At 42.0% G+C, this 27932-nt stretch overlaps 2 protein-coding genes across 2 annotated transcripts in view; both read right to left on the bottom strand.

Annotated features, from left to right (window-relative positions):
• Positions 1–27932, bottom strand: part of LOC125413061 (protein mono-ADP-ribosyltransferase PARP14) — a 651703-nt gene that overhangs the window by 445208 nt on the left and 178563 nt on the right. The window lies entirely within an intron of this gene.
• LOC148122985 (protein mono-ADP-ribosyltransferase PARP14-like) lies at positions 468–26897 on the bottom strand. Its single transcript, XM_087901087.1, has 9 exons — positions 26816–26897; positions 8931–9080; positions 8606–8668; positions 8085–8249; positions 6786–6992; positions 6099–6698; positions 4143–4276; positions 3184–3358; positions 468–2618 (listed from the first exon to the last, which is right to left on the bottom strand). The coding sequence occupies exons 1-9, from the start codon at positions 26847–26849 to the stop codon at positions 2329–2331; spliced, it is 1818 nt and encodes a 605-aa protein (XP_087757213.1). The 5' UTR covers positions 26850–26897; the 3' UTR covers positions 468–2328.

Genomic DNA, 27932 nt, shown 5'->3' with positions numbered 1-27932 from the left:
GGTACCATTATCCCACAGTATGAGCCCTTTCCACCACCCCTGAGTTGAGGTTTTAATTCTGTTTATGCACTAAGGAATAGAAAGGCTACCTGAGCCCCAAAGTCCTGGCATGGCCCTGGGAGTCAGGGCTATTGGACCTCCAGGTACCCACTGAAAGCAGATTCTGTACTGCATGAAAGGCACCACAGACTGAGCCTTCAGCATGTTTTTCAGGTGACTAAGGAAAATAGACTGTGTGGTCCTACTCCGAGCTATCCAGACCTGTCTAGGGCTCCAGGCTGGCTGCTCACTGGATACAGGCTCTCTAAACCTTAGCCTGCATAGTGCCCCTCCCATAATTCCAACTGAGCATGAGTACCTTAAAGACCCTCGGTGTTGTCCTGCTAATTGTGTCCACTGTAAGTCATTGACCTACACAGATCCTCCCCATGTTTGCCCTTTAGGGGAAAAATGATTCCACTGAGAGACATTTTTCAAGTAATTTTACTAGAAGTGAGGAAAGGCTGAAGGTGACTGTGAAATTTGCTGGTTGGGTATTTATTCCACAGTGTAACAACTGGCTATTCAGTCTTGCCCTGAGTTAACTAAACCACTGGAGGACAAAAGCAGACGAAAACAGACCTCTCATTTTTATTCCATTTCCTTAGACCACTGTTGGCACTGAGTTCAGATGCCAGTGCAGAGGAAGCAAGCCCCTCCTAAGCCACAGTCTTTGCCAGCCCACATAGAAAGAGCACCAGAGGTTCCAAGGCCGATGTGTTGTTGTGGCAGCAATGGTGACCCTTGCTCCACTTGAGGTGCACTGTTGGTCCCTATGGTGTGATCAATACCCAGGATTTACCACCTGCAAAGATTGCACAACTCTAGCTCCTTGACCTACAGAACACCCAATTCACCAAAGTCAGAAAGAAAAATGCTACGGGAATTGGAGATTGCTTCATAGATCACCTGCGAATGTGTGATGACCACTGAGTGATGGACATTGTGTGATGGACACCATGTGATGGTCACTGTGTGAAGGTCACATATAATGACCACCATGTGATAAACACTGTGTAATGGCCACTCATTGATAGTCACTGTGTGATGGCCACTGAATGACGCCCGAAATAGCACCTGCTTCTCTCAAGGCCAGGTTCTGCGGTGGGAACAGAGAAGGGCTGGAGACCAGCACCAAGACTCAGTAAGCTGGTTCTCAGGGTTCCTGCCTCGGTGAGCTCAGACAAGGATGTTTCTTGTACTCTGAACATGTTCCCTTAAGCCCTGAAATATGGAAAACTCTTCCCAAAGCACTATTCATGGGAATATTGATGCGGTTTGTGACAGCATCTCTCACTCTACCTGACAAAGTCTAGGCACTCAATAAAGAGCACTGAGTCTGAAATTGACAGGAGAAAATTAGAAGAACAACGTTAGCCAGGTCTGGTGGCACAGGCCTCAGACAAGTAGCCAAAGCAGGAAGACAGTGAGTTCAAGACCTGCCAAGGCTATGGAAGGATATCAGAGCCAGCCTGTGCAACTAAATGAGATCCTGCCTCAACATAAGAAGTAAAGAGGGCTGGGTCTGTGTAGCAAAGTGGTAGAGTATTGCCTGGCATGTGTGAGGCCCAGGTTCAGTCCCAAGTACCACAAGAAAGAATTACCATCCAGTAGACACTGAGTTAGCAGCCTGACTAATTGGCTTACACACAAAGCTGTGAAGTCATCACAAGCTGGCCTGCCCTGGAAAAGATGCTAGCGGATCTCCTTGGCATTCAGTCATTGTCATAGGGTAGAAGGGTTCCCCCTGGGGATGCAACAGGCGTCACCCATTAATTTTACTAAGTACCTGGAACATTGAGGTTAACATTGCAAGGGCCTTTGGCAATTGTGGCTATGATTCTGGAGCTGTGTCCCTCCTTGTGGCTCAGTTCACACAGACCACGAGCCATCTGTCAGCATCCAGCTTGTACATAGCCCTGCCTGGAGCTGTCCAGCCCACATGGCACAGGACTGTTAGTGAAGAAAGAGGTTACTGGCTCACTGACACTGTGTGTCCCCATGGCATGGTGTCACTCTGTCACGGTTCCACTGGTGGCAGCCCAAATTGTGTGGCTTTATGAAAGTCTGTGAGGATGTTACTGTCACATTTGAGACAGCACAGCTTCAGCTGTTACCTGATTTAAATTCTCAAGTTGATTGGCTCTCAAGTAGATTCATTTCCACAATGGAGGAGCAGCTGAGGAAACATGTCCACGGCAAAGAAAGACCTTGTGCTCTTAGAGACAGTGTAAGGCAGAAACTGCTAAAATCTGTCTTGCAGCAGATGCGTGAAGGTGCCCTGAAGTATCACTGCCTAAAAGTGATGAGGTACTCTGGGTATGCTTGATTGTCATAAAACACTACAAATAAACTTGGGTTTTTATCATCATCTGTGACAGTGTCGTACAAGTCAGTAGGATTTTGAGGGTCCCTTGAAGGAGGTTCAATCAGTGATGGGTTTCCAGTTGTGTAGTTCCCAGTGAGAACCCGCACGTAATACATATACTTCTTCCCATTGGCGTCTGGTCTGGAATACTTATCATCAGCTGAATAGGAAGCATTGACAGCAAAATAGGTCCCCTTCCCATACAGCATGGCTGCAAAGAGAAAGACATTTTAAAGGAGTTCAATACATGATAGGGGAGTTCAGCCAATCACATTCTGTTTTGGGGGCATGCCACCCTCAGGCAAAAGCCTGCCTATAAACCTAGCAAGCGCGCTCCGCTAGTTCTATTTTCGCCTGGCTCCTGCATCCGGACTAATCGTTTGGATTCTGGTGTAAGCTGTTGTAAGTCTTACTTCTGTTTATTAAAGCTGTATATTTTGTATCAAGATAGTCTGGGGACTTTTCTTTACCAATCGCCCTGCAGCTTCAAATATAGCATATAAATCAACATGTTGGCCCACTATGTCAACTAATGTAAAAGGAATGATCAGCTTGACTCTTGAATATTTTCTTCTTTGTCATCATCATGATTGTTATTATTAATTTTCCTCTTCAAAGAGCTATTCAAGCCCTTCGGTGAAATTGAGATATATATTACTGTTTACTGCTAAAACGGACTCTACTCTGCCCACCACAATGTGAGAAACAGTGAATGGAGCCCAGGGCAGTTCTAAGACAGCAGCCCATTTGGGGAATCTGACTGCATCCTTACTTACCATTCTTCCCAGCATAGCTGCGGTTAAATCCATTGCTGTTGAGATGTGGAATAGAGCTAGCTTCCATCCCATGAAAGAGTTGTTTCTCATTTCTTTCATGGCCATTCTTTTCATCCATGATTTTTTTGTTTGACTGGTACTTCCTCCAGAGAGCTGGATTCTGGATTCTTTCAATCTATAAATTAATAAAATATTAAGTTATTCTGAAGTTGCCAAAAGCCTTTTTTTGACTTTCTTTTTTCTTTTCTTTTCTTCTTTTGATTTTTTTTAAAGCAGGGTTTCTCTGTAGCTTTAGGGCATGTCCTTGAACTAGCTTTTGTAGTCCAAACTGGCTTCGAACTCACAGAGATCCACCTGCCTCTGACTCCCGAGTGCTAAGATTAAAGGTGTCTACCACCACTGCCCAACATCTTTGTCTCCTGTAAGTAAAAATTCTGCTCACACAAATTCAGTGCCAAGTGACAGCTTCCTATGTTCAGAAATATTTTTAGAACTGTTAACACAACTTAGTAAGTATATGGTGACCTGAGTTCAATCCCTGAAGTTGGAATTTGTGACTCCACAAATTTACACTCTGACTTCTACATGTGTGAATGGCCCCTTCCCTCTACCCCTCCTCTTCTACAAACACACACGTGTGCACAAAAGGATGCATGCACACACACACACACACACACACACACACACACACACACAGCCATGGCTCCCTTACCGGCCTGGAGTTAATGCATCAAGTTAGGTTGACTAGTAAGGTGCCTCAGTTTCAGGCTGTCATAACCTGAGTGGGTCTGGAAACCAAGCTTGGAACTTGGGGTCCTCTGAGAGTGCAATACAAAATCTTGACCCATGGACCACCTCTTCAGACCCATATATGAGTGGGTTTATTCAGGAACATTGGTTATATCACTTATACAACTATGTAACTTTTCCATTAGGAAACACCTCAGAAGCCGACTTACGTTCTCTATGACAAACTTCTGGCAGGTCTGGTGAAATTTGCTTGCCACCATGATATACTCAGGATCATTTGTTTGCAGACTGACCACAAACAATTTCTTCTGCCTCATGTCACTCCAATTTGAAGGGATTTCAGCTGCAAAATACACATTTAAGGACCCCTGTATAAATTTCTGGTATGCCGTGACAAAACCTGCCTCCCTCTTATGTTATAGTCTTATAGCTCTATGTATTCAAGAAATTCCTTCTTTCTAAAAGTATGTTGTTAAAAGTGTGGAGCATGGACCATTGGTATCAGGATGATATGGAAAACTTGTTTAAAAGAAGCAGGCGATTTAAGGTGAGATAGCGCAGTGGTACATCTCTTGTCTGACATATCTGAGACTCATTTTCCAGCACCCTCCTCCAGAAGTAGACAAAAGCCATCGATATACTGAGTTAAGGTTTCCTAGGGATGAAGCCTCTCTGCCTACTCCTGTTTTGGTCTTGCTAAGGTGTGAGAACTGACTACATGCTGTAACTCACCTTCATTTAGTACACAGCCTCTACTGTGATGTGATTTAACAAATTCATTACTAACTTGTTTTGCACAATCTCTGTCATTTGCACATGCATAAGTTTGTAACTCTGGAGGGTGGTCTACATGTATTTTCTCATTTGCCTCACTCCGTTTTTAAGAGGTAGGTGGGTGGGTGGGTGGGTAGTATGGTTTGTCTGTGATGAACTACAGAACACCAAATATGATATGTTATTCCTTAAAATGGGGATTGCTTAGAGTCTAGGGGGGTTCATTCATACTCATTCTACAGAAGATGAATATAGTCTGAGGGAAGCCATAGGGGACTCATGTGGTTCGAGTGCAAGAATGACAGCCTACACAAGAAAGCCACTCTATTCCGGGGAACCAGATCCACAGGGAACCTGAGGGCCATTTCCTGACCTGGTACCCAGGAACCTTTGACTCAGGAAAGGGAAGATGGTAATAGAATTGGGGTCTTCCCTTGGTCATCATCATGGACACAGAGACCAAATGTAACAAGTCTGCCCTCTCCTTGACTTTTGTGTTCTTGAGAACCTTGGGCTGCTTTTATTCTGAAACTATTCCTTCTCTACCTCTGCCTCAGGCAGCCATTATCTCACTAGGACTGATCCGGTATAAACTGTCCACGTGGAAAATGCAAGATTAACTATTGTTACAGATAAGATGGTTCTTCTTGGGTTGTTGGGCTCATCCATGCTGTATTTTCCTGGTCCTAGAAACTTACAGACCAAGATCTTTAAATTATTCTACTATAGTTATTTGAATATTATCTTTTTAAAAATTTAATATAGCAGACCATGGATGGCTCATGCCTTTAATCACAGCATTTGGGAGGCAGAAGCAGGTAAATCTCTGAATTTGAGCCTAAACTAGACTAACTTCCAGGTCAGCCATGGTTACACAGTGAAACACTGTTTCAAAAACAAAACAAAAGAGTTCTAGGCCAATGGATAAGTAATAAAACAATGTGAAAAACAAAACAAGCTGACTGGTGGCTGCACTTGCCCTTAATCACTGAATTCCAGAGACAGAGGTAGGATCTCTGTGAGTTTGAGGACATCCTGGCTTACAAGAACTAGTTCCAGGACAGCTAGGACTGTTAAACAGATTTTAAAAAAAACAAAGAACAATTTTTTTCTTTTCTTTTTTTTTAAAGTAATTTTATTAAATTATAAAAGTTTCCATTTACTCCCCTCTTCCCAACACCCTCCCACTCCCCCCCTCCCTCTCCTCCTCCCTCTTTGTCCCTAAGGGCAGTCAGGGTTTCCTGCCCTGTGATCCCCAGATTGTTCTCTGGACAGAGGAGAGGGTGCCTGAACAATTTTTTTTTAAAAAAAGCGCTGCTGTGTTTCTAAAATACTGTTAAACTCAGAGTTTAAAGTCAGCAATAGCTGACACCCATGAACATGTAACTTACCTCCATCTTTTAAGAGGCGCTGAACTGTGACACTCTGTCCTTGAGGGCCTGTGGCCGTGTTTGTCCTCAACTCCACAGTGAAGTCCTGATTATTAATTCTGACAACAGTGTTTGTGTGCTTTCCCTTCCGAGCGTCCTCCAACTGCATATTAGTTATTTTGTCGAAACAGTGTATGACGTTGTTGTCAATATATCGCCATTCCACGAATGTGAGGACATAGTCTGCCCGGCTTTCCTTCTCTTTAGCCAATCGGATGCTCCTGATCAGGTTTTCAATTTCATCTCTAGCTTCTATCACATCTCTGCTAATTCCTGCAACTTCAATCAAAGGTGCCTTCTGGTCCAGCTCAATGACGACATCCAGCCTCTCCTGCAGCTCATTCAGCTTCTTGTACTCTTTCTCACCAAAGTCTCTGACACATTCATCGTCACTGCGATAGGAATGCTGCTCCTGGGTGATCAGATTCTGTATCCAGGAGATCGTGCGTTCCATAGTGTCTTCTTCTTTGTCACATACCTGGAAATCTCTCTTCTTTACTTTCTTCTCCAAAGACAGGATGTTCTCTTTGGAGGAAGCGTGCTTTGGAAAGTCAAAAAACGCTAAAGAGAACATGAAAATTAATTTTTCTTTTATTCCCTTCAACATCAAGGTGAGGAAAATTTATCTGATAAAAGCAAACAACTCACAGGTAGTCTTAGGCATCAGTGGCGACAGGGGAGAAGCCTGGGAGCCTTCTCTGTCTTTCATAGTGTTATAAAAAATATCCAGAATAAGAGGATGGAGGACAACAACTTTCACTTTCTTCACAGCCTGCACTGATGTTTTCTGAATAAATTCCTCAATGGCATCCATTATGGATTTAACAACTAAATAAGCATCCTGTTGAGCACTTCCTTTAAAAACACACACAGAAGAAGAAAAAGTTAAGATCCACCTTCAAAAGGCTGTGACAGAAACAAGGAATTCCAGATGACACAGGAAAGAAAATGCCTGGCCCTACTTTAATTGCTGTCTATTTTTCTAACATGACATCATCAAACAGTTTTGACGTCCTAGACATGGTGGAGAGGAGTCTCTGTTCCGTGCTGTCTGCAGGTCAATGCTCCAGGACAAGACCCTGAAACCCGTTCTGATTTGTGACATTCACATCTGTTCTTTTCAGCTGTTCCAGGCTCTCAGAGTCAGCCCCTCCCTTCCCACAGTCCAGGTGAATTCCCTCTTGATTTACTAGAGTCTTCAAAGATAGTAAATGGCAGGAAGAAAAGAGATAATATACCTTGAAACAATATGGTCCTTACAGAGACAATCTGAGCCACTGATAGACTTTATGCATGTATGGGGATTCTGCCAGCTACCTCTAGGGACCTGATTTAAACTAAGGTAATTCTAAGGCACCCAAAAATGTAAGCTCCTTGTTGTAGTCTATAATTCTACCATCTTTGTTGCCCAGAAGAATTCAAAGCAGCCACTGAGGCGATCCACTCCTTTCTTCAAAATATTCCAGATCTTGTTTCTCAAGTCCTGGAACCCACTGGCAAGGTAAGACTGTGGAATAGCCCAAAGTGAACGACAGCAGCCAAAGTCACATGACAGGCAGTGTAAACGTCTCCTGGGAAAGCTGGTTTGATAGACTGAGAGTCCATCTGGATTATCCCTGTTAATGGTGCTCATCACTGGGGCAAGAAATTACAGCAGATGCCTTTGACTAACCTTGTAGAGAATTGTGGGGACAGAGGTCACTCCTCCTGCCTCCATCCTTTTAGTCATTGGGACCACAGGTGCACATAAATGCACCCTGCTCATTTTTCTCCTTCTTAAAGAACCCACAGGCTTTGCTCATTCCCTAGTTTATGGGTTACCTTGGAGAGAGGAAACTGTCTACTCCTAGGGAAGGTGTCCCTGTCATCACCCAGACCCGGTGAGGATCAAATCCATGGGGAAGTCGACACTTTGGCATGGAGCCTTGACAGCCTGTGGCTACGGACCTGCACCAATGGCTGGTAGGCAAATGGATGAGTAGTTCCGTTGTTCACATTCTTCCAAAACACAGGAAACTGATCTCTTCACGTCATTCCCACCATCAACGTGAATAATACTCTTGCATCTCAGTGATCCACCTTCAGTAACTATGTACTCATTGTTCTGCTGAGCTGTGAAACATGAGCAGATTCAGAGTCAGACGCTGACCTGTACTTGGAAAAAGTAAGATGTCTGATTTCATGAGGAAACATTTATGAATTAAACGCTCATGAAATACTACGTATCCTGAAATTTTGGGATTAATTTCTCTTAACTGTGAGATAACCTTCCACTTTTAACTTTCTTTCATATGGAATTCTTTCATAAAATATATGATCTTAAGATGAATACATGGGTCTCAAAACAAAACCCCCAAAAGATTAATACATTGTCTTGTAACCCAAGGCTCTTCCTCAGTTTCCTTACAGCCTTCTATAGTCAATCCTCCACTTACAATCTGGCTCCAAGAAGCAGCATTGTTCCTTACCCAAGATAGAACATTCGTTTTCCACACTTGGTCCTGCACCTTCCAAAATTGCTTTGGAGACTCCTACACAAAAAAATGAAGATGGAGACTTGACCAGAAAGACACCTTTGTGTCTCAACACACCACATCATAGAGTAGTAATGACAGAGAAGACATTTTAAAATGTTACCAGTTATAGCAAAGCCCATTGAAATAACTTTAAAAGATATTAGTTAACAGGAACAAGCCCAAGTTGAAAAAAAAATCATCCTTTCTATAGAAATACTTCTTCATAGCATCTACCACACTGATTACTGCATGAGACAGAATCCATCTCACTAAGTACCTGATTTGAGATTAAATGTGTTTGATGTTGAATTGACAATCACATCTGCCTCTTCATTAGTGATGTCCCCCATGGCCACTTGGAAGAGGATCGGGCCAATATTCATTTCATGCACTCCTGAAGTAGGGCTGGAGAGATGCCCATAAAAACCTGCCCAGAAAAAGAAGAGATGGAATTAGACACCAAGTCATTAGAAGCAAGAATAGATGAGGTCACAGGCTGCTCCATCACTGTATTGACTGTCTTTTACTGTAGCCCTGGCTCTGGGCTGGGACAGGAGGATGACTGGAGTTTAGGAGATTGGGGCCATCATGGGCAACATGGCAAAACCTTGTTTCAAAACAAAGCTTCAGTGAAGCCTAAACAAGATGAACTCAGAAAGAGCAAACCACATGTGATAGAAGTGTAGGCTTACATAGTCTCTTAAGGTGTCTTGGGAAATACACATCACAGTGGAGTTGGTCGTCTCATCAGCAATTTAAAAATCCTACTGTGGAGGTTATATAATCTTGCCCACCTTTCCCTTTTGCCCCTAGCCTCACAAACAGACCAGTGTCTTCTATACTCACGTGCATGGAATGTCATTTAATATGTTCCACAGTTTTACTTATCAGAGAAATGATCGCCATCATCCTTTCCCTGTCATTAAACAGTTGCTTAGTAACAAGAAGTCACTGGTCAACTTAAACATTTTACTGTACCTTGTGTGTCACTTGGATTTCCATGACTCCTTTTGCAAAATTTATCTGAAAATGCCTTGTAACATGAGGGGCCTGCTTGTTGGGGTTTCTGTCCCACCTGGTACCCCACAACCAGCAGGCCCCAAAGAAAATCACACAGAGGTCTCCATAAGTTATAAGCTGATTGGTCCATTAGCTCAGGCTTCTTATTAGCTCTTATGACTTACATTAACCCATTATTCTGATCTATTTTAGCCATATGGCTCGGTACCTTTTTCAGTTGGCAGGTCACATCATGCTTCCTCAGTGATCTGTACAGGATTGGGAGGAATCAACTCTCTCCTTCCCAGAATTCTCCTGTTCTCATTGCATCATTTCTACTTCCTGTCTGGTTTTCCCACCTATACTTCCTGCCTGGCCAATCAGTGTTTTATTAAAATATATGATTGACAGAATACAGATAATTCTCCCGCACCAATGCCTGGAAACACAAACACAGTTTTAACCACTATACTCTGTACATGATGATGTACACATGTAGTGATGTATATAGTAAAGACGTTGTGTCTGGCTTTGAGTGACATGTTTCAGTAAAGCCTTCACTGAGTTTGAGCTGATCAGTAGAGGCTGAGAAATTGGTTTTGAGACTGTTTAAACCTTGAAGAAATGTTATCTCTCTGGAGAGTGCACTTTGTTCTCTGAAGAGCTTGCAGCTGTACCAACCCTGAAGACACTCCTGACAACCTGGGGTTCTTACTTTTGATTATGGCATTCCATAATGTGTGGGCTATCTGCTCTCACAAGCAGAAAAGGAAGATGACTACAACAGCTGGAATTGTTCCAAGACTCTTTTAATCATGTATATTTTTGAATAATGTAACTAGAGTGAACTAGTGTGGTGTCAGTCTCTTCCAAGAAGGCTGAAGCCCTCTGTTCATCTGGAAATTGAAGGCTTAGCATCTTGATAAGCTTCTCTCTCTATTGTGCCACCTATAGCCAGAATCAAACAATATACATACACATGATTGGAAAATAGTAATCCTCAAAGAGTAGTATTTAATTTACTCCTATATTTTTTTAGTCATAAAAATATACAAAAATATACATATTGGCTGAGTGAGGGTGGCACACACTTTAATCCCAGTACTTGGGGGACAGAGGCAGGAGAATCTCTGTGAGTTTGAGGTCAGCCTGGTCTACAAGAGCTTGTTCCAAGACAGGCTCCAAAGCTATAGAGAAACCCTGTCTTGAAAAACCAATATGTACACATACATACATATATATGTATGTGTATGTATGTATATTTACATATACATGTATATATATGTATAATTACACACAGATATTGATGGGTGGGGTGGCACACACCTTTAATCCCAACAGTTGGGAGACTGAGGCAGGTGAATCTCTCAATTTGAGGCCAGCCTATGCTACAGAGTAAGTTCCAGGACACCCAGGACTATACGAAAAAACACTTTGTTTTTTCTCAAAAAACAAACAAAAGACAAAATATACATACACTTCCTACAAATGTGTCTTGTAAAATAAAGATGTGAACAACGTTGCAAATCCTATTAACCAGAGCACTGTTTATAACAAAAATCAGACAGTTCAAATCCAATGGAGGGATAATTCTACATTTTCATAAACCCATGTTTTAAAACAGTAGCCAATAAAAACTGGATCTTCAAAGACTTTTTAATAGAATGTAGAAATGCTTATTTTGTAATTTTAAGTGGAAAGGATATTAAATTGCACATTTACATGATCTCATCTAGAGTCATACAGCAGAGGAGACTGGGACAAGGCTGACTGACAATCTCTGCATTTTGTGCTGCTCAGTGTGTCTGCATGGAAACGCATTCCCTTCTTAACCAAACAGCCCGGAGAGGCTGCACCTAGAAGCCATGTTTAGACCTTCGGCTCCTGCTCTTCAGTCTCTGACCTGGTCTCCACTCATAAGCAGCTATTTCTGTAAATGTCATTCAAGTTTGAAAGTCATTAAATTGAGAGTTTATCATGTTTGGAGGATAAATAATAGCATTTAAATACGTTAAAGGTGTTGGTGGATACTAATCCTTTTCATAGATCTGCAGAGTATTTTATGTATTAAAGAAAATGAGACTAAATGAGTTTAGTGACCTGAGCCTCTAATCCCAGCACTAGGGAGGTAGAGGCAGTAGGATCTATGAGTTCAAGACCAAGTTTACAGAGTAAGTTGAGTTCCAGGATAGCCAGGGCTATACAAAAAAAATAAAAAAAAAAGAAAAAAACTTTGTCTCAAAAAGAGAGAGACAGAGAGAGTGCAACACTTTTAAAGAAAAGATTGGGAGACTCAAGCCTATGTAACAGGATTCATTCCTATTCATGCAGATATTTCTATCACACAAAAATCTCAGCACCTCCACCTCCTGTTCACTTCGTGTACAAAAATCCAAACTTCAAAAGTAGCTATGATTTCTAGAAAGGAGAGCATATGCTACAGAAATGACCACATCACCTTACACCATGCAAGATACAGGGAAACTTCGTAAAATTCATAACTGCTAGGCAAGTAGATACATATTTATAGTCCCAGTATTCTGGAGGCTGATGTTGGAAGACTGCCATGAGTGTCAACAGTCTGGACTACTTAGCAAGATCCTGTCTACAAATAGTCTAAGCAAACAAACAAACCTCACTGTGCTTGCACAGTCCATGCTAAAGGACTTGGGAACTTTGGCTGCCCAATTAGAATGTATGTTCCCTGTGCTTGTTTTCATGAATTTATAGGTAGTGCCTAGATCTGGATAATAACAAACTAGAACCTAAAAATTTCAACAGCCCAATCTGCAGGCATCTGTGAGATGCTACCTTTAATATGACATTGTGGAAACTTTTCAAACATTAAGATCATGTACTCTACTAAATTATAAAGACATGGAGAACAGAAATCAGATCTTAGAGTCAGACCACATTGTACTAGCTGATGCGACACACTGTGACTGAGGATGATTCTAGTATTTCTGGTCCAAGTGTCCTAAGTCACATGAGGACATGTTCAAGCCACATCCTTCACTCACGATTAATTACATTTCCAGAAATGGCAGCTGGATCACCTGCATCCCTTCCTGGAATTTTCATATTGATAATGCTATAACTGTACCTTGATATTATGTATTAACATTTCTATGTCCATAGGATAGGCAAACTCATAGGCTTAAAAATAAGCAATGGGTGTTACAATGTGTGAGCCTTACTTATCTAAGTCTATAATGAGTATTATAATGTGTGAACATTCCTTATCTGATTCTGATTCAGACATAAGGATGGAGAGATGGAGAAGCATTCATGAGACAGCTGTAATCTCACACATTAACTCTATTATTGACCATGCCATTTCAAGGTGTGTTTTAGTGGTAGGGTTATGTTAAAAATGAATTGATGAATGGTTTTGAGACAGAATTGTGTGTCAGCATTACATGTGAGAAGCAGATCAAACACCCAACCACAGAGAAATAGCAGTTGAGGCTGAATAACAGAATATCACCTTGGATGGTGAGCCAGTCACGTGACAATCATTGTGCTGGTATCTGAGAAATGAGTACAGGTCCTTGTTAGTATATTACAGGGAAGGCATGGAACTTGGACACAAATGAATTGACTTTTGGAACTCCAATAAGGAACAGATAAAATGGGGACTCAGACTTGGAGCATATGTGACCTATATATGGTCTCTAATTTGAACACTATAGGTGGGGTTGCCAAATGGATAAGTGTTGAAAAAACCAGGCTAGCTAAGGATAAAACAATATGTTTTATTTTTATAATTTGAAAACTCACAAACCAGGAAATGAGAAATCAAAACACAACAATGTCCTGAGGGAAAAGGCGCAGAGAGAGAGAGAGAGAGAGAGCACCTGGAGGTGAACACGTTTTACCTTGGGTCCCAGAGAAGCCATGCCCTAACTAAGACTCACCTCTTAAAGATGATTGGCTAACAAGGCTTCCCATCATCGCCCCCTTTTGTCTAAACAAGAGTGATCCAAAACCAGTATAAAACTATATACAATAGGAACAGATATCAAGTATAAAGTTACAAACAACATAAGCAATATTAAGCAAGGAACACATGACAAAAGTTTTAATAAACATTCTATTTTAAAGAGTCTAAATCTTGCATCGGAAATAAGCTTGGCTAAATCATAAGAGGAAGGTAACTATGACTACCTAATCTTCAACCCTATTGAAGGTCTGAGAAGGGAAATAATATTACTGAAGTAGACAGGAAGTGCAATCAAGCACATTATGAGAGAGACAATTAGCTCCCTGAGCAACTACCCAAAGTCTCTCTCATTTGCAGTGTTGAAGCAACCAACTTTAGCTAAGACCTAATGGAACTGACAGACCATTTTTAGAGGCAGGAAATTTTTAGAACCATCTTACCCTGTTTTGGCAAGATTTGACAATCTTTTTTCTTGTGTCTTGCCTATTCATTTTTGGATACAATCTACTTTGTCCATGATTGAGGCATGGGCAGTTCCTTGTCCAAAGACCAATTGTGTCAAGAAGAAAACAAACTCTGAGTGGAGTGTCTTTGGTGCTCAACATTCTCTCAGGACTAGATCGGTGCTGTTAAGAGCAAGCACGTCTCATGTCAACAGAACCCTAAGTTATTTAAATGCCATATTTTTCAGATCCTTAAAGTGGCTGAAGATCTAGGTAGAATACATTCTCTATGTATCTAAAGAACCTAATTAATCTGACTGTATGTATAACAAACATGAACAACTATTGACCTATAATATTCAATACCTGTATCACTTAAAGACTAAGGCTTCGTGTCAGTATAGTAAATAATCTGTAAACAGTTGTGCAGCAAATGAGGACAATAACCTCAAAATGTAAACAATGTATAAGTATCTTGTTTAAATGTAAGAATAATATATAATACAATACAAAAATATACCCTAAAGGTTGTATCAGTATACAAAATGTCCTAAGCAGAGGTAGAAACATGCACATATATAATCTGACAGAGTAACTTTGCTTATGTGAACAAATATTAAAAACAGAAATAACAAATATAACTTAACTTGTATCAATATACAAAAACTATACCAATGTAAATAATTCATAAGTAACAGCCCACAAATATTCACTCCATTACCCACTATTATTATACCTTATTTTTTGAATAAACATAGTTTTCACCCCACTACACCACCTGTGAGCTTGACTGACACTCACTGCTGTGCCCATGGGACATGGGGCTCAGATTTGGAAATCTGCCATGCTTTAGGTGGTGCTGGGTCCATCTAACAGAGCAGTCATTTTCTTTTTCATGTTTATGTGTGTGCAACATGCCAGTGCATGTGTGTGTGTGTGTATTTGGAGGTCAGAGGACAACTTGTATGAGTCCCAGAAATCAAACTCAGGCTCTCAGACTTGGTAGCAGTGCCTTTGCCCATTCTGCCATCTTGTTGGTTGTAGCACTCATTTTCCTCATTAAGTGGGCTCTCTCATCTCCACATGTGTGACCGTGAAAGGGTTATACCAAGGAGAAGTATGGCAAAATGATAGGAAAAAAGGAAGTGGAAGTTTGCTACCTGGGCTCAATTCCAGTTTCTCTATCTTTCAGCAACATCAAGCCCCTGTCACAAAATTGTTGAAAGGAAGTAATAAATTAATACATACAGAGATTGGCAGGTGCCTGACACTAAGCACTAAGGGTAAGTTTGTTGGCATCATTGCCTTACAGAAGTGTGGCCTGTTAGCAAGCCAGTCTTAACTCTTCCTGGGGAAGTAGATTAAGAGTTCCAACTCCACCCCTTGAAATCACCTGGGACTTTTTATTTCTCCCAGTATCTCACCCCACCCCACCTACTCAAACAGCTATATGATAAAGGACAGTTATTGATGTTCAAAAATGTGAGCCCATTTCCAGCTTGTCTAAAGGTCAGAGAGTTTCAGCTTGTTCAAAGTTGTTGACAAGGGTGGATAGACACTCTGACCTAGGGTGTGATTGCTTATAGGAGAATGAGAATAAAGTAGTCCCACACCAGCTCAGAACTCAGCATAATAAAGCATTCTTTATATAGGTGGGGACTCACAAATCATAATCCTCTGCATGATTAGGGGACAGGAACTGAGTCCATTAGCCAGGCGAGAGTGGAGAGAGAGAGAAAGAGAGTGGACACACGAGTGTGCATGTTTTTGTTACCCAAGGCCATGCCCCACCTGGTTCAGCATCTTAAAGGACATTGGCTAAAAAAGGTTTCCCAGCACATCCCCCCTTTTGTCTAAATAAGAGCATTCCAAACCCAATACAAAACTATATACAATAAAAACAAATATCAAGTATAAAAATTAAAATTACAACCAACATAAACAATATTAAGCCAGAAACACTTGCTAAATGTTTCAATAATTACTCTATCTTAAGGAGTTTGAGTCTTGTATTAGAAATGGCTTGGTTAAGAGAAAAGTAACTATGGCTATCCAAGGGAGATAATACTAGTTGAGTAAGCAGGAAGTGCAATCAAGCAGCTTTCACAATGTACAGTAAATGACAGAGACAACTGGTTACCTGGATAATCACCCAAGGTCTCATATGCAACCTTGGAGCAACCAACTTTGGCTAAGGCCTAGAGTAATTGACAGATTATTTTAAGAGGCAGGAAAATTTTCAAAACCATCTTACCCTGTGTTGGCAAGGTTTAGCAGTCTTTTGTCTTGTATCCTGCTTGTCCAGTCTAGACACTGTGCATTTTGTTAATGAATAAGACATGAACAGTTCCTTGCCCAAAGGCCAGTTTTGCCAAGAAGAAAACAAGCTTCAAGTGGAATGCCTTTGGTGCTCAATATTCTCTCGGTAGCCTGGTGGAGCCTTGCTGGTAGGCCACAACCTTGCAGTGATGCACAGATTAATAGAGATAATCAAGTTAAGATATAAAAGCTAGCTAGCAATACACATAAGAGATTGTTCAGAAATGTTTTAATGAATACAGTTTCTATGTGATTATTTTGGGTCTGGGTGCCGAGGAATGAGTGAGCAGTCTCCATCTACAGATTGGTGTGCCAATGTGGGGTGACTGTATCCACATAAAACCTGAGAGAGCTTGAAAAGAAATTCTAGACATTAAAAAACCCCAAAAAACAAAACAGTTTAGTGCAGCTTCTTTGTAGCCAAAATATTTTTCCAGATGGGCTCTGTTTGTTGGATGCAAGCAGGGGTGCCATGGCTCCTTTAAGAGTTTCCTGACTCAGCTTTAGCAGCAAGAACGGTGAGGCTGGTTTCTTTAAGGGAAGACTTCCTGGTTCTCCAGCACAAATGTCTCTGACTCTTTCAGGAGGTCTGGTTACAGAGCATTTAAATTGGGTTTGTGAGCAGAGTGCTACAACTTGCTTAATGGCAGCATAGACATACTGTGTGCCTGGAAATGGGACTATGGGCATGGCTTGCTGAGCTGGCACTGAAAGGACCTCCATCATGTTGGACTGGGCAGAGCCAAAAAACAAAGCAGCCTTAGTCCTAACCATGCTGCTTAGCCTTTTAAAACTCGCCTGAACAAAAATGGAGTACAGATACATAGCAGGAGAAATTCAGACATAAAAGACCTTTAAAAGAGACACAGTGTGTTTAAAAAAATATATGTAGGCTTAAAAGACAAAAAGAAATATAAAGAGTTATAAAAAAGTAAAGTATTTAAAGAGACAGTAAAAGTAATATAAAAGAGTACAGACAGTCACAGATTAAAGGAGTAAAGAAAAATAAGCCATGTAAAGAAAAAATATACACAGAGTCTGAATTATGTATATTATTGTATTTTCTTTGAATTTTTTGACTGTGTAGGTGCTAAGTACAGAGAGACATTTCATTTTATGGGCTGCTGAGTGAAACCAACATATATATATTTTAAAGGTATCTTCACTTAAAAATTTGGGTCTAAGGATTTGTTGCTTTGGAAAAGAGGTTCTGCTTTTGTTTTCACAGAGGATGAGAACCTGTGGATTTCTTCCTGACTATCATGGTTTGATGAACCAAGACCCCCTAAAAGGTATTTGTGAACCCCAAAATTACTTCATCCAACAAAAAGCAAGAAGCAGTTTGGAGAGAACTATTCCCAAATTCCTTAAATAATTGTGTATACATATTTGTTTACATTTAAAGAGGGATATGCTATAGAAGTAAATGCTTTGCATTTGTATGGATCTTGGTTTATTGATACAATTTTAGGGCCAATTTTGTTATATGTATATTTCTGCTCTTGATACAGGTACTGTATTTGTGCAGCTCATTTTAAAATGTAATATATAATTAAAAATACAGGTTAATAGATAGTCATATATAATACTCAAGATTATAGTCATGTTAGTTAGGTTTTCTAAATGTACAGAGCCATATTTCAGATGGATCGGTATTCTTCAACATTTCAAAGACTTACAAAATATGACATTTAATTTTTTTTAATAACTTAGGGCCTTTCATGACAATGAGACACATATGCTTCTGGCTGCACCAATAGAGGATGATGGATATCAAAGAGGCTCCTTATGGTGTTGGTTTACCATTTGGGCAAGAAACTACTCTTGCCTTGACTTTTTGATGTTATGCTGTATGAACTGGACATACAAGGACCACAGAAAAATGACTGCTAAACTTGCCTAAAGGTGAAACAGTTCCTGCTCCATGAAAGAGTCTGCTAGACATTTTAAAAGACACAGAAAAAAGCAACTAACAAACTTTGTCAGTACAAGGCATAAGATATCTTCAAATTTTCTGCTTCATAGAAAAGTTTGTCAAAAACTATGGGCCTGAAGGCTAAAGATGATACTGCAGTGATGCAAAATAACTTTGGGTGACTGTCCAGGCAGCAAGATGTCTCTGTTACTTCTAAGGTTTGGAAGTTGTTTACAATGCACTTCCTGTTTACTTAGATACTATATCTTTCTGGGGTCTTTGATGGAGTTAAAGAATGGATAGCTATAGTTATACTTTTCCTTGGTTATGTTAAAAGTTAAATTAGATATAAATCTTTAGGCTCATAAAGACAGAAAATATGATAGAATATTTTTCTTAAGTTTCTAAATATAAATGGACTAAATATGGTAACTATAATTCTTGCTTGGTAGCTATTATTCTGTATATAATCTTGCTATGTAAAAGTTAAAAATCATCCTTTTTATTTAAACAAAAAAGGAAGATGATGTGGGCTTCCCCTTTGTATGTTATGAATATGTATCACTACCAATGGCTAATTAAAGCAGCAGCTTTAGTATATAAAAGGGCTGGAAGCTCTCTCTCTAGAGAGAGAGAGAGAGAGAGAGAGAGAGAGAGAGAGAGAAAGAGAGAGAGAGAGAGTAGGCAGAGTCAGAGAATAACCATGTCTCTGCCAAAAGAAAAAGATGCCCATGGGGGCATGTCAGACCCTACCAGTATGCCAGGACCTCATGGTGATGCACAGAAGAATAAATATGGGTTAATTTATGATATAAGAGCTTGCTAAAACTATGCCTAAATGATTGGCCAAGAAGTGCTTTAATTAAGACAGCTTCTGTGTGATTATTTCAGATCTGGGGACTGGTAATGAACAAGTAGTCTCCACCCAGAGTTATCTGTTCTCTTTGACATTAAAATTCCCCATATAGATTAATCCACTAAAGGTCAAAGAATTCAAGCATATTTCTGCTCCTTCTTTTGAAATGGGAAGTTTGACCTTGGGACTGGCTGCCTTTGGGATACTTGGTCTAGGGTGGGTTCACTGCCTAAACAACAGAATGCTGATGACTTGGTGTCTCAAAGTCTTGAAACAAATAACTGTTCAGTTGTTCTTTGTATCATATTAAAGCAGTCTTTTGACTTCTTTCCCCCCTTGTACGTAAAAGTGTACAGAAAATTAAAACGAGTGATTTTAGTATTTACTGGAACTCCCTCCCGATACTGTCCTATGTTTTCTGTTTTATTGTTTTCACTCATATCTTCATTCTCTTTACTTAGTTTTTCTAATCTCCATGGTCCTACCCCTGGTAAGTGGTATATTTCTCAAAGCATGCTCCCTGACATGCAGTCTATTAAACAGACCCAAATTGGATCTCAAAGTCAATTTGTACATCTTTCCAAAATCTGAGGGGATAGGCACCTCTGTTGGCTTAGAGGCCTCATTTACTCACTACAACAAAGTGTCAAACACTCAGAGATGTCTTAGATTCTGGGGTGTGGAGGACAGAAGCCTCACCTATAGGCTTCTGAAAGGCAACCATGGTGACACCCAAATCTTGGATCACTTTCACCTTATAGATATCAGTGTGTGGAAACCACTTATATTCTCCACTAGGATGATCAGCACTATGTCAGTCACTTTCTCTGGCAGGTTCAGTGAAAACCCCAGTCTCCAGGCCAGACAGCAGAGTGAGGAAGTAAAAGAAAGAACTCATTTCCCTACAATTTGGGTGTCTACATCTCTTCGTTGCTTTTGCTCACCCTATTCAGTATGGTTCTTCATTTGTTGTCCTTTATTATATGTTGCTCCTTCATTTAAGTCTGGGGCAAGACATGGCCCTGCCCACCCACCAGCACAGTAGGAGACCCCACCCCAGTCCAGTGCTAGCTGTTTTCTCTAGAAGATGAGGAAGGAAGAGCTCGTGCTGGGAAGCTGGGGTCCATCTAAGACATACCCAGTGCTCACCGAGCTTCTCTTCTCCCAGAGAAGCACACAACAAGCATCCACAACAAGTTCTGTCCTTGCTATTACTGGCAAGCAAAGCATAAGTGTCCATCACCACCTCCCAGAGCTTCCTTTCCTCTCCTTAGCTGTAGACATCTCCCAAAGCAAAAAACAAAACAAAACAAACAAACAAACAAACAAAAAAAACCAAGCTGATTCTGTTCCTCAGAAGGGAGCCAGAAGAGCTTTCTCAGCGAATGCTTCAAGCAATCTGGCTCAGACTGGAAAGATGATGCAACTCAAGGAGCTTCAAGCTGAGCAGAACCTTCCTGATGTAAATCTAGGGGAAGCTCTCCCAAGCTACTTATTTAATAAACACAAAGCTGCCTGGTGAACACCAGGGCTGCCTTAGCTGAGACTTAACTTTTCCTGCAGCTTCTTTTTTTTTTTGTCTTGGATTCCTAAGAACCTGAACAGTAAGACAGCATTAACACATGAATCATTTCTTTTTGGGTTTTGTTTGTTTGATTGGTTGATTGGTTTTGTTTGTTTTTTTCCAGACTGGGTTTCACTGTGTACTGTTCTGGCTGTCCTGGAACTCACTCTGAAGATCAGGTTGGCCTTGAACTCACAAAGATCCACCTACCTTGCCCTCCTGAGTGCTAGGAGTAAAGGTATGTGCCACCTCACCCAGTACATCTTGACCATATTTTCATTATTCAGAATCTCACGCACCTTGGAATAATACCCTGTGTACTTACCTTTTCTCAAACTGCCTCCTTAAAGACTGAGGCATCATCTGGGTTTGTGGGCAACCAGGCAGTTAACTTTAATGTCCCTTTTCCTTGCCAAACTAACTCATGATTTTCTTTCTCCAGCTTTCTGGGCCATCCTGCCAGGGAAAACTCTGACTCTTTCAAGCAGGCAGTCCCGACTATGGAGCTATGGACACACTGTTGCAGCTTGCTTGCTGGCAAGGACCTTGAAATGCCATAGAGTTGGAGCAATAAACATGGCTCTTGCCAATACCTCAGCCATGATTGCTCAATGAATTAAAGGCTCATGTGGTCAGAAAAAGAGAAATATACAATAAAGAGAGATTCAAAGAGGAAGAAAACCTCTAAATGGTTTATATTGTGCTAAAAATATATACAGGCTAAAGGTTAAAGTTCTCAAAGTAAAAAAAGAAGACAGAGAGAGAGAGAGAGAGAGAGAGAGAGAGAGAGAGAGAGAGAGAAAGAGAGAGAGAATAGCCAGTTGTGGTAGTGCAGGCTTGTAGGATTTGCCTGGGAGGCAGAGACAGATGGATCTCTGAGTTCAAGGACAGCCTGGTCTACAGAGCTATTCCAGGACAAAGATATACAGAGAACCTGTCTCAAAAAGTAAAAGTACAAATAAAAGAAATAGAGGTTAAAATAAAGCCACATAAAGATGAAAAATACACAGAAAATCTTGATACTGTATACTATTATGCTGTCTTTAAATTGAATGCTGAGGAAGGAGCAACAGCTACTAAAAGATATTTGCTTATAAATGCTGCTGAATTAATCCAAGATAGGTATTTTGCAAATACCTTGACTTCAAAATTGAAGTCAAAAGGTATGTTACTTTGGAGAAGAGATTTTGCTTTTGTTTCCACAGGAAATGAGAGACTATGGATTTATTCTGAGTTAAGGGCTACTTACTATGTAGCCCTGGTTGACTACAACTTACTCTGTAGACCCTGATGGACTCAAACTCACAGACATCTGCCTGCCTCTGTCTCCAAAGTGCAGGATCAAAGAATGTGCTGCCACATCCAGATTACTTTTTAATATTCATTGATTAACTTAGTTATTGAGTGTTCTCCAAGGGTCTTGAGATTACAAACACAGTTGCCAGCTCATGGTCTAATGGAAGGTCCTGGAAGCTTTCAGAAGTGAGGCCTAGAGGAAGTCAGATTCCCCTGCGGAGAAGGGATGATCCTGGGTCTCCAGGCCTTTCCTGCTTTCTGTATCACTACATAGCCAAGAGTTCCTGATAGAGTGAATTACCTTGTGTCATTGGTCCAAAAGCAGCAGACAAACTGTTGAACAAAAACTATAAAATTGTAGAGCCCAGATAAACCCTTCCTCTATTCAAGGTGATTATCCCAGGTATGTCATCACACAAGGGAACTCTGGTGAATCCCATCAGCATCTTGCTACACAAATCCTACTTACACAGCCTCAGCCTCCTTACTGACTACTGACATCAGTGGAATTGTTTTGAGCCAGTCAGTGCATTGCACTGAAGAACCATAGAATTCAGTAGTACAGAATCTGTACTGTGTCGGTGGGCCCTGAATGTGGGAATATTTATAATTACAGGGACAACTGGGTACATGTGGTGAGAACCAAATTGTAGGAAGGTGACCCAGATAATGATGGTAATTATCAAAATGACCATCAGTCCAACCATTATCCTACAATGATAAACAACTCACATGTAGTAAAGGGAAGAGGAAAAAAAATAGATTTTGCAAAAACAGAATTAGAACACCAGACAGCTGAACTTAGTGAAACTCAACAGAATCCAAAGACTTGCCATTTGATTTCCAACTCACCCACAATCTAGATGTGTGACTATAAAGAAATAAACACTTCTGGAGCAGAGGCTCCCCACTGAAAGTATTTTCTAGGAACGCTATCAACGACATGAAGAGCTATAAAAATGTGAACTGTGATATCAGAAGCTGCAGCCAGAGAAAGGAGAGGAAATCAGTGTTGCTCAGACCATGGAGAAGCAGAAAGGAGAAGGGAGGGGCACAGTCATCATAGAGAACAGGAAAGGAACAGGAATCAGAATGGCCATCAAAGAGAGCCAATAGGAACAGGAAGGGGCGTGGTCAGCATAGAGAACAGGAAAAGAACAGGAGGGCTAGCGGACAGTGCAAACAGGTCAATGAGAAAGATACTGGACCTGGTGTTCACAGCTACAGCAAAACCTTGGATTCCCCTTGTTCTCTGAAGAACAGCTAGTCTGATGAGCTCAGAGCCTATCACAAATGAAACATGATGTCTCTCCCACCTCAACCATGAAGACGGCAGGCCTAGCGACTTCACTTAGATATCCACCCAGATACAGGTGTTAGAATCCATCTGAGAAGGAACATGGGACTCTAACTCTATTCTATGAGTAGTCATGAGTTTGCAGAGAAGCTGTACCAGGTTGGTGAGGGTACTGAAGACTGGGTGACCTCAGGGTGACCTCTGTGTGAACAGTCTGAAACCTGTTACAGAATGCCCTGCACCTCTGTGTTACATTCCTCTTCTTTCCTGGACATTGGTGAAGTCCATTCAAGGCATCAAAGCATGGCCATCTCTTCTTGAATGTGTGCAATGTGTATGGGCACAAGTATTTCCAGAGAGCTACAGTGGCAATAACAGTGTGTGATTGCCATCAAGAAAGTGAATCTGGAAGGAGGAGGCAAAATTCTGACATCTAGTCTCTCCCCTGTGCCCACCTCAAGTCAGCTATGTTCAGTTTTACTTAAGAAGGTGGGTTCTAGGGTCGCAGAGATGACTCCATGGTTAAGAGCACTGCCTGCTCTTCCATAATACCCCAATTCTGTTACAAGCTCCCACATAATGGCCTATGACATCTGTACGTTCAGTTCCTGGGGATCTAATGCCCTCTTTTGGCCTCTGCAAGCACTGCATCCATGTGGTATACAGACAGATAAAAAGCAAATACCCATAAACATACAATAAAAATAAATCTTTGTGTATGTGTGTGTGGTTTTTACAGACAAGGTTTCTCTGTGTAACAGTTCTTGCTGTCCTAGCATTTGCTTTGTAGACCAGGCTGACTTTCAACTCACAGAGATCTGTGTGCCTCTGCTTCTTTAGTGCTGGACCCCACCACCTCCCTGTCAAATCTTTTTTTTTTTTTAATAATATGAGTTCCCTTACTTCAAGAATACCTAGGACCTCACTTAATAAACAGGTGACCATTTAGGACTAGAATGTATGATAAAGTGTGCCCATAGAAATGAGGTTACAGTGATTTGAGTTTAAGTCTGAGAGACTATCTTAATGTCCTAAGGGGGGGGGGGGAATTAACGACCTACATACTCAACAGTATATGAATCCAGTAGACTTACAAAGATGAGATCGCCCTATTGGTACCGGTATACACTAATTTCTATTTACCTTAATGTACTGGAAAATTCAGTAGGACTGTGGAGCTATTGTAGATTTATATGAATTCATGCCTGCTCATGGTACATCTGGGATGGAGGGTGGGGCCTCTACAGGAAAGGAAAGCTGCTGCCCTAGGACTGCAGGGTAAATCTGCTAGGAAATTCCAGCTGCCTTGCTGCTGAGGAAGTGGGGCCTCAAACAGGAAACAGAAAGTGAATGGAAGTTCTGGTCACCCCAAAGCCTGGCCTGCAACAAAGTTCCATTTTAATGTTCTGAGTCATCTGTGTTGGGAGTGAATGAGAGAGATCAGCTGAACCACCTGGGAGAAGAGGGTGCTGTGGACTGGGAGCCCCTGAGGGAGAAAGCTGAGCTGGGGTGTGAGCCCAGCCTTCTCCTCAGCTGCCCAGGGCCTGCTGGAAAGGCTACAGCTGGGATTGCATCCTCACAACCATACTTTCCCGTGCTGTGTATGTCACTAAACTACCAGTGTCTTATAGATCTCCATTTTGCTGGTTTGAGATTCTCAATAAACAACAGAGAGTTTTCAGACTTCAGCACATCCCGATCACTTTAGAGGGCTGGTGGCAAATGCTTCCCCACTCACCCACATTGTCTGTACTAAAGTGTCTTGAATAGAGCTGGGCTGGGTCTAGTTCCCCCACCCTCCCTGTGACCAGGATGCAGTAGTCTGTACCCCTAACATGTGACCAGCATTTAGAGACAGCTCAAGAGAAGAACACACTCCATAAGGGTTGTGTCTACTGGGGTAGTGACAGCTGGGATCAAACTGGGAATCCTCTAATCCTCTGAGGTGGTTCTCAACCTGTGGGTCGTGACCCCTTTGAGGGTCAAAAAGTCCTTTCACAGGGGTCACTTGAGACCATCAGAGACAGAGATACCCACATTACAATTCATAGCATTAGCAGAATTACAGCTATGAAGTAGCAACAAAAATAATCTTATGTCGGAGTCACCACTGTTTGCATTATAGGGGTGTAGCAGTAGGAAGGTTGAGAACCACTGCTCTAGGAAAAGAGAAAATGAGAAAACAGGTTCTGCTACCTGCTGTCTGTGGAGCACGCCCTTGTGAAATCAAACCTAGGACAACAAGGTTTTGCTTTCTGGAGGGAGTTAGCGCCCTGCAGGCCTCTCCTGCTTTTTGCCAGGCTTTCTGAAAACCTGTGTCTACACCTTCTACACTCATATCTTTCTTTCATTTTTTTTTCTTGAATCCCTGTTATGCCATTATCTTGCCTACAACCTGGCTTCCTCTGCCTACCTGCCCTTCCTCTCCCCTAAATGTTTCTCCAAATCCAAGGAGAAGGAGGAATTGTCTGCATTCTGAGGATGACCCTGGTCTACAAAATCTCAGGTAGAAACTAATGGTTGCCTTCCAGAAGCCACAGGTCTGGGGCTTCCAATCACCCACCTAAGCAAACAAGGCTGGGCTTTCCTTGCAGATTGAGGATAGGAGTCGAGAACATTCAACTGCTTCACTGTTCTGGAACCTTTCAGCAAAGAGGAACCCCCTACCTTACCCTCCACACCTACCCCCACCCAGGCTCAAAGATCACAGCCACTTCAGGCCACCCTGGGGCAGCTGAAGGACAAAGCAGGAACTTTGGCCAGACTGTGGCACAAGAGTTCCTGGGCTTTTCCCTTCTCAGGCTAATCTCCAAAGACACTCCTCCCAGCTAGAACCCTTGGTGCTAGCTGACCCACAACTCCTCAAGACTCTTAATTCTTTAACTGCACTAGTTGAATAATAGAAACAGGAAAGTTAAGAAAAAAAGCAAGGAAGGAAGGAAAGAAGGAAGGAGAGTAGGAGGGAAAGAAGGAAGAAAAGAAGGAAGAGAGAAAGATAAAAGAAAGATGGGAAGAAAGAAAAAGAAAGAAGAAAGGAAGGAAGGAGAGTAGGAGAGAGAGAAGGAAGGAAGAAGAGAGAAAGAGAGAGAGTAAAAGAAAGAAGGAAGGAAAGAAAGGTAAGAGAGAGGGAAGGAGGGAAGAAAGGAAGACAGAGAAAGAAAGAAGGAAAAACAGAGAAAGAAGCAAGGGAAGGAAGGAAAGAAGGGAGGGAGGGAGGGAGGAAGGAAGGGCAGGAGGGAAAAAGAAAAATTAAATAAAGGGAAGCTTCACAGCACCAGGAAGCTCCTGGAAGAGCAAGGGAAAGTCCCACTCCAGGATGTGCTACTCCAGGATGCACCTGCCGCCCAGATTCTGCCTCCCTCTGCCACCGCCCCCACCCCAGAATCTCCTGCTCCCAAGGGGCTGCTCCGAGTTCTGGGCCTGCCACCAGTAGCCCCAAACACCTTGGCTTTTGGGCCCCTCATCTTCCCAGGAAAAGTGCATCAAGAAACTCTCCATGCTCCAATGCAGGGGAATGACCTTGCACTCACCTCCACTGGACTTCTTCTGGCTCTGGAAGTTCATTTGCAACTTGTTGAGTAAGGTCTTCAGTCGGGGGTGGGGGATGAGGGATGAGGTGGGGGATGTCAAAGCCTTAAGATCTCTTGACCAGCAGCAGGAAAGGCCTGGATGCAGCTATCCTGGCTGGCCTGGGAAGCTCCGACTGCAGGGTACCCCCAAATCTGCAGAGACTTTTATCTGAGTTAACTTCTCTTTCGCTATCATTTCCTGGATATTCCTCCACGCCCTTACTTTTTATTTTCACCTAGCTGTGTCCGGAATGGAATAATGCAAAGCTCCACCCACACACACACCCAAGAACCCCAGGCACACCCAGTCCCCGGTTTCTTCTCCCTCACTCAGCAGGAGTAAGTCCCTAGGAGCTGTCAGTTCCCAGGACTCTGGTCACCAGTGCACCTTGCATAGTATCTCCCTAGTTGGGTTCCTCCTGCACTTCACCCCAGCCACAGCTAAGGTTTGATCCATACCAAGGTTAACTTCAGTATACACCAAACCCACACTGTATGAGAGAAGAAAGGGGGCTCACAAATATGCCTCTCGGGATTCTCCCTGATCACTTGGGGACCATGCATCAGAATTTGACCTGCCTTTTTCTTGCTTCTGAATTCTGTTTTCTCATCCCTGAACACTGTGTCTACAAACTCCCAGTTTTGAGGAACATGGCTAGACACCAATCATGCTTTCTGGGGTGTACAACTGAGGGACTCAGATGTGGGGACACAGGAGATAAAACAGTAAATGGTTGTTGCAGGAGAAGGAGAGCAGGGGCTTGCAGCCTAATTATGGGAAGGACAGAAGAGCTTATGGGCAGGTGACATGGGACATGTGAACCCTAAGGACTATTGAGAAAGGGCCTTAGAGGATTGGGGGAGGGGAGACTCTGGGAGGTGACTCACAGGCACAAAATCACTAGGGCTGCTGCATGGTGCTGTAGTGGACTTAGGAGAAAGAAGACTGCTGACCTGCACACTGCAGAGAGGCCTGGAGGAAACATGAGCTCTAAGCTGCCACTGAAGGCAGCATTTGCTGAAGGGTATGAAAAGTTCAGTCTGGAGTGGGGAAAGAGACTGGATCCTAGCGCAGGAG

This window comes from Myodes glareolus, chromosome 2 (genome assembly GCF_982192425.1).
Source record: "Myodes glareolus chromosome 2, mMyoGla1.1, whole genome shotgun sequence".
Lineage (NCBI taxonomy): Eukaryota > Metazoa > Chordata > Mammalia > Rodentia > Cricetidae > Myodes > Myodes glareolus.
The sequence above is the reverse complement of the archived record's forward strand: the minus strand, read 5'-3'. Positions and strand labels throughout refer to the sequence as shown.